We start from the raw sequence: 7,954 nt of genomic DNA, 5'->3' as shown, positions 1-7,954 counted from the left end.
CACGACGAACCGTCGGCCGGCGCCCCCAAGCGCAACGGTGCCGTCCATCACGACGGGCCCGCTGCCAGCGTTCCCGTGGAGCGTCAGCGTGCTCTGCACGAGTTCTGCACGGCGCGGGTACGACGGCACCGACAGGAGCCTGCCGCTGATGCTGTTGCCGCGCACCGACAGCCACGACCCGAACACAAACGACGCCGACCCCCGCAGCACAAGCAGCGCGCCATCCGTCAGCACACCGGCGTTGTCGTTCACTACGACAGCGGACGCGTTGGCCACCACACCGCTGCCAAACACCAACCCATGCGCGGCGTACACCTGGCTCACCGACACGCGCAGCACAGCGCCCCCAGACGCAACCACGCGCGCACTCGCGTACAACGCATATTCGCCACCGAGCACAGCCGCGTCCAGCGCAACACCGCCACCGACAAGCTCCAGCACGGCGCCGTCCACCACCACCGTCTGCCCACCAGTCATCACAGTCACGAGGGCCACGCCGGACACAACCAGCACGGACCGCACAAGCCGCAGGCCCGACAGCACCAACACCGGTGCGTACGGCGAGGACCGCGAGCCGGGAAGATACACAAGCGGCGTCGGCCTCGCGGCAACCAGCAGGGAGTCCGTCACCGTCAGCGCGGACCCCGCAGGGAACGTGCCGGTCAGCACAAGCGCACCGTTCAGCGCCTCCACATCGCACACGGACAGCTCCACCGGCCCGCTCTCGTCGCTCCCCGCCGCACCGCGCAACGCTCCTCCGCCCATCATGTACAGCACTGCGCCGTTCAGCAGCGACACGTTCTGCACAACGATCCGCACGCCGTCCCGCGCCATCCACGGCACGTAGAGCACAGTACTCACGCCGTCCAGCACAACGTGGCGCAGCGTCACCTCGCCTGCACCGGCAGGCACAACAAACACCGACCGCACCGTCACGCCCTCGCGGAAAAACACACTCGACGCGGTGCCCACAGCGGGCGGCAGCGCAGGAGCTCCCACAGGCAAGCACGCCTCGCCGTACCCGCCGCTGCCGCAATCGCACACGCACACACCGTTCTTCATGCTCGCAGACGCCGTCCCGGGCGCGTAGCAGTGCGTGTCCCTGTCGCAGGCGTCGCACCCAGCAACGTCGATGCTCCCAGCGTCGCCAAAACCAGCCGCTGCGTACTCCTCCGCCGTCGACAGGGCACGTCCACCAGCGTCGTTGCACGCCACCCTCAAATGCGCCCCAGCCGCAAGCGACAGGCTCAGCGAGACCATCCGCGGCAGCAGCGCTCGGTTGCGCACAAAGCTCAGCGTGCTCCCAACAGCGGTCACGGCGCCAGCGGCGTGGAGCATCTCCCTCGGGACGCCGTCGTGCACGTTGCCCTTCGCCAGCAGCATCGACCCGCCAGCCAGACTCACCGTCGAATAAAACGCCACCGCGTAGTCCTCCGTCGACGAAAAGTCGCTCCGCACAAACGCCACAGCGGAGCCCGACACGCTCACAGCCCCACGCACAGACACCGCATGCCTGCACAGCAGGAAGTCGCTGTCAACAAACGCCACAACAGAGCCGCCGCTGGCAGCAACACCGCCCTCCACCGACACGCACAGCCCCAGCGCCGTCTGTACCAACAGCCCGTCCACGTGCAGCGCACCGCGCGACGACAGCGCCACGCCGCTAACAAACAACACGCCAACAGCGTCGCGGAACACCGCCGCCACATGCGTGCGCGCGATGGTCAGCACGCTCCCCGTCAAACTCACGTTGTGCAGCACGAGGCACGCGGACGCGTCGCCAAGGTCGTAGGCGCCGCGATACGCAACGCGCTTCTCTGCAATCAGCACCGAGTCCACCACAGCGACGCGCGAGCCCGGCGGAAATCGGTTCGCCACCAGCACGCCGCCGCCGGAGCGCGACTCAAGCCCGCTGATCAACACATCGGCGCGCTGTCCAGCAGGCGGGTCGGACTGCCACCCAACAACGTACAGGCTCGCTCCGTCCACAAACGTGCAGTCCGCCAGCGTCACGTTGCGCACGCTCCCTGACATCGACTCCACGTCCACCACGACGTCCGCCGCAAAGGTCACGCCAACGTAGCATGCCACCGACGTCCCGAAACTGACGTTCACCTCCACATCCACACGCACGTCACGCACGCACAAGTCAGCGCCGTCGGTGCTCGGTGGCTCGGGAACAGCAACGGGCAGGCACGCATCGCCATGGCCGCCCTCCGCGCACGTGCAGGCACAGCCATCACTCGAGGCCGTCGTCGTGTACGCAGGGAAGCACGACGCCGCAAGGGCGCATGGGTCGCTGCAGCTCAGGATAGTGGCATTGTACACGGACGGGATGCTGTATTTCACTCTCTCCTCGCCGTTCACAGTGTTGCACGCGGCCACAATCGCTCCATTTGTGATATCGCGGGGCCTTATGGGTATCCTCAGCACCGTCGGCGTGACCGTGCTGGACATGAATTGGTTGCCGGACACAGACACCGTGGAGTCGCGGACATCCACCGTGGGGATAAAAACAGCAAACGCATCCGATGGGGATTCACGGCAGAGGTTGCCGCTCAACTGCAGCCAGGAGTTGTAGTAGATGTTGGAGGAGTACCTTGAATAAAACACAGCCGAGCTTCCCTGCATGTCGTTGCCCTGAAACACAACCGCTGAATGGGACTCCACACGTGAGGCCCCAAAAAATAAAATGAAGTACTTCACCGGCCTCGTCACAAGATTGCCTCGGATCACCACAGCAGAGTTGTTCACTACACTCAGCGACAAGGACTGGCTAGGTCCTTTAAGATATATCAGCGTACCATCACCGCCAGCCATATGAAACGTGTTGCCCATCACTGCAAAAAGGGAGTGCCACGACACCCTCAGCGCAGATCTGACAACGTAAATGGCGCTTGACGATGCCGTCACGCTCTGAAACACATTGCCGCTCAGCACCACCGCGGAGTCGTTGCTGATCACCAGCTCATTCATCGCAACACACGTCGGGCCCCTAAGGACCAAACCCAACCGAGGGATCAGCCTCGTGACCGTGAAGCGGTTCCCGCTGATCGTGATGTTCGTGCGCGGTGGAAACACGCCCTCCGGGCTGAGCAGCGCGTCATGGAACGTGTTGCCGGTGACAACAATGTTCAGCGCCCCCACAGCGGCGTGCACGTTGCCCAACAGCAATAGCACGGCGCCGTCCCTCCACGTGCATCCATCGAACGTGACATTCGCCACGTCGCCCGTCATCCCCCCAAGCAGCACCGTCAGTCTCATGCCGACCCCGCTGAACGTCACGTTGCGGTAGCACAGCCACGACAGCCCGCCACCCACTGCCTGCGCAACCTCGGGGTACACCATGTCGCTGATGCACTCACCAACCGGCGGTGTGGGCGGCATGGGTGTTGCTGGTGGTGGTGTTGTTGGTGGCGGTGGTGGCGGGCCAGCAGGCACAGGCGCCGGGGCGCACACATCGCCGTGCCCTCCAGCAGCGCACTGGCACTTGCAGTCAATGACCGCCGTCGTCAGCGGTGCAAAGCAGTCGCCGTCCTTCGTGCACTCACCGCACGCAGCAACCGTCGCCACGTTGGTGATGCCGTGGAGCGCCAGTTCAGCTGCCGTCGTCACCACACGTCCCGCGACAATAAGACACCCAGCAACGAACCGGTAGCCGGCGACAGCCTGCGATAGAAGAGATACCGACAACCCCGTCGAGCCCATCGTGCAGCCCGTCAGCGTCACCACACTACCGCCGTCAATGCTCACAAAAGCGGACTCAGTGTCGTAGAACATCGCACCCACACCCACGTCGTTGTAGCGCCAATCCAGCCAGCTTGATCGCTGGACGGTCCACGAATTTAGTGAATAGATGGCGTAGGACACGGAACCGCTGTTCCCCACTACGCGCAACACGCTATGCTCCGACACGCTGAATCGGGAGTGCTGATACAATAGGCTCGTTCCGGAGGCCATTGTATTGTTGAGCAGCGCAAAAACAGAGCGGTCACTGACACTGAGGATATCCAAGTAAAAAAAGTGTGTGTATTCCTCGAAGCTGCAGTACCGCGCGTACAGCGAGCTGCCACCCACCAGCGTCAGCGTCCCGGTCGAGTACAAACCAAACCCATCACGCTTCGTTGCATGCGCATTTACGTTGCTGACCAACAGCGAGGACGTATTCAATACAACGTCGTGCAGCAGCACTACACTCAGCATTTTATTCACGGTGTCCGGCCAAAAAACAACAGAAGACTGCACCGCGTCAACCTCCGTGACGGCAATGTCGCAGTGCTGCGGGAAGGCAAGTGCAAAAGCAACAGCGGAGGACCGCAACACAGTCTGGCTCACGCGGATCAGGATGCCAGCTGACTCGGCCGACTCAACATCTCCAACAAACTGCAGCACAGCCTCGTCAAGGAATGTGCACCCAGCGAACGTGATGTTGATGGGGAGATGCAGCGGCATACTGTCGAGGGAAAACGTCAACGCAGCACCCACACCGCTGAATGTCACACCCACGTAGCAGTGGTGCGTCTTCCACATGTTCAGTTTAAGTCTCGTCAGCGTCTGGTTCACCACACAGCTCTTGTCGCCGTCGACGGCTCTCTCCGGCAAGGGCGGCACAACCGTGTCGGGCACCTCGAAGGGAAGACACGACGCGCCATGCCATCCGTCCTTGCAGCTGCACGAGCACGAGCCGCGGTCCACCGACTCCGTCCCGGGCATGTAGCACGTCGCGTCGTCGTTGCATGTGCCGCACCCGAACAACAACACTGCCCCCGGAAATACACCGTCGTACGACACCTCCTCACCGCCCTGCAGGTTGCACCCAACGACCAACCGCGCGGGCGACGCTACAATCGTGTTCGGTGGAAGAAGCTTGGCAAAGACTGCACTTCCCTCCACCTGACGGTTGTTTGCAAGCACCACAGTGGTGCCGCTGTCTGACAGCTGAATTTTGTGCTGGGGACGCAACATACCTATTATTGAGACGGCACTTACGTTGTTGCCCTCCACACGCCACTGCGCACCGCCCTCGAGGGTCACCGAGCCAGACAAATACACAAGCGCAGGATCAAAAAAATCAGGCACGCCAGCGAAGGTGCAGTCCGCCACTCGCAGCAGCCCCGCGGAGCTCACGGCGGTTTCCCCAAAAAGAATAACGCCATTGACCGAGCTCATCGTGTTGTTTTCCACGTCAATGTGGCCGCCGTTCCTCACATCAACAGAAGTAACGCAAACGGATGATTCCTCACCGTCATTCTCTATCGTACTCAGCGTATTTCCCTTCACAATGATTCCGCCACCATCAACAACAGCAGCAATGCTGAAATGAATTGCGTACCGATTCCCCTCGATGCGGTTGTCAAGCAGCAGCAGCGTCGAGTTCACACCAAGAAAAACCTTTAAAAATAAAATGGCGTAAGACGACTCCGTCACAAGCGCGCTGCCCGCCACCAGTATCTGGGAGCCCACGCCGAAATCGCCCTCAAACGCCAACTCACCAGAATCCAGCATCGAGGATGTCACGTTCACGTGCACGCGCGCACCACTTCCCTTGATCGACAGGTCCATGAGGACGCACTGCAGCAGCGTGATGTTGAGTGTTTGTTCTGGCGCGTCAAAATACGACAGTTCCAGCACGATCGCGGCGGTGAAGGTCACGTTGACAAAGCACAGACCACGCACACCGGGATCAGGATCGTCCACGGAGCTGATGCTGCCACCGTGCACGCAGCGGACCTCCGTGTCGTCCGCTTCGAGGAGCGGGAGCGGTCCAAGGCCGTCCGGAACCGCTGCTGGCAGACACGTGTCACCGTGGCCGCCAGCAGCGCACACACACTCACAGCCGCTGATGCTGCTCGTCCTCGCTGCGAAGCACACGGCGTCCACGGTGCACGCACCACAGTCCAACACCGTCACGGGCGTCCCAATATTGAGCTCTTCTTGGTAATCCGTCACAGGAGAGCCTATTGCCTCGTTGCACATGCCGTAGATGGTCGGGCGCGCGTCGGATGGTGGTGACCAGTTGCTTGTCATACTTACAGTTGTTGACAAGTACGAGCCGTACGTGAAGTTGTTGTCAAGTATCGACCACACACTCTGATCACAAAAAGCAATGCCGTAGTGGTTGCTCACGTACACAACGTAGGCGGTGCGAAACTCGCTGTCGCGATGCACCAGCCAGCTGCCGCCAGTCACAGTCAGCGTGGTTGCCATGAGCATGGCGAAGCCGAGACGGAAAGTGGTGGACACAATCTGCAGCACGCTGCCGCCATCCACAACAACATCCCCAACCACACACGCGCCTTTGAAGTATTCAGTGCTCGGCGCACTCCACAAGCTGTTCTGTATGGAGAACACGGAGCCGCTAACAACACGCAGTTCCGACGAAAGAGAGTAAATCACGTGCGTCCGCGACAGGACAGCACAGTTGTCCATGTAGAAGACGCTGGACAGGTTCACGACGAGGCTGCGCTCCACGAGGATAGCAGCGCACGAGCCCCCGCCACACGCCAGCATAGACCGCGTCATGACAATCCGCGTCGACAGTAGCCGGACACCGTCCAGGACTAGCGCGGGGCCGTACCGGGATCTCTCGTGGCCAGGGGTCGTCTGCATGTACTGCGACCCGCCAACCGTCGCGCGCAGCGTTGAGTTCGCCAGCAGCACACTCGAGTGCAGCGGCATCACGCCATGCAGCACGATCGTGCCCTCAAACGACGTCACATTCGTCATGTTGACGAGGGCGTGGGGCATCAGGCGCGACGTGCCCTCGCTGAGGCCGCCAATCCGCAGCTGCGACCCGCCCGCAAGCACGCAGTGGCGCAGCGTCACGTTCAGCGCGTAAGCGAATGCGTCCATCGAGCGCAGGTCCACCGCCACAGTGATCGGTCCGCTGAACACCACCGAGTCGAAGCACGCCGTCGCACGCCCGCCGCCAACCGTCACGGACTCCGTCAGCGTCACGCCACTCACGCAGCCCTCCGCACCGCCACCACCACCGCCGCCGAATCTCGCAGGCGGCACGTCGAACGGCAGGCACGCCTCGCCCACGCCGCCGGCACGGCAGCCGCACACGCAGTCAGAGAACGACGCCGTCAGCGCATCGAAGCACGCCAGAGCGGCCGCACAGCCGTCGCACGGCACCACGCTCACGGAGGGCAGGCCGGCCATGCGGTAGTCGCCGCCGCTCCGCAGCACACGGCCGCCGGCACGGTTGCACTGCACCGACACGGCGCCGCTCGTGATCGTCGGCCCGGAGACAAGCGTAACGCCAGTGGCAGCGCAGCGCGCAATCGACACGGTGCCGCCGCTCAGCGTCACACCCGACAGCGACGCCACAGACGACGTCTCGCCCACCGCCCACACGTCGCGCAGCTCCAGCCACCCGCCGGCATCGATCGTTCCACCGTCGCAGCGCACCAGCGAGGACGCGACAGACCCCTCGACGCCCACGAAGCGCAGCACCGAATCAGACACCGCGAGGCGCTCTCCAAGCACAATGCCTCCGCCGCTGCTCACAACCGACACGTTCGTCACGGAGAACACCGAGTGGCTCCGCAGACTGAGACGCGACGAGGACGCCACATGCAACGCGGACGCGGTCGGACCGCCCGACGCCTCCAGCAACACGCCGTCAAACACCACCGCGCTCGACAGCAGGTCCATGCCGCCGCCAACGTACACCGCCGACCCGCCCGCCTGCAACGACCTCAGCACAGTGCTGCTCACACGCAGCTGCGACTGCAACAGCGAGGTCGCGTGCAGCACAAGCGGCGACGCCGCAGCGTCCGTCAGTCCGCTCAGCTGGGAGTAGCACATCGGCCCCGCCGTCACAATCGTCGAGTCACGGACCGTCACGTTCGTGTGTGCCGGCAGGTTGTGCACAAACACAAGCGAGCAGTAGTCGCCGGACAGCCCGCTCACGCTCACCTCCAGGCTCCGGTCACTCGCCGGCTCGCCG

At 62.9% G+C, this 7,954-nt stretch overlaps 1 protein-coding gene across 1 annotated transcript, besides 2 other annotated features; it reads right to left on the bottom strand.

Moving 5' to 3' along the window:
- Tc00.1047053511009.9 (dispersed gene family protein 1 (DGF-1), putative) lies at positions 1–7,954 on the bottom strand (the record flags this gene model as incomplete). Its single annotated transcript, XM_800281.1, has 1 exon — positions 1–7,954. A coding segment is annotated over one exon (7,954 nt), but the record flags the coding sequence as incomplete, so codon positions are not given.
- Positions 1–7,954: a sequence feature (areas not merged during assembly with more than two copies in the genome that could not be assigned to a particular haplotype).
- Positions 3,389–3,429: a microsatellite.

Source organism: Trypanosoma cruzi, genomic scaffold (assembly GCF_000209065.1).
Source record: "Trypanosoma cruzi strain CL Brener 1047053517023 genomic scaffold, whole genome shotgun sequence".
NCBI lineage: Eukaryota > Euglenozoa > Kinetoplastea > Trypanosomatida > Trypanosomatidae > Trypanosoma > Trypanosoma cruzi.
This window is presented reverse-complemented; position numbering and strand designations above follow the sequence as displayed.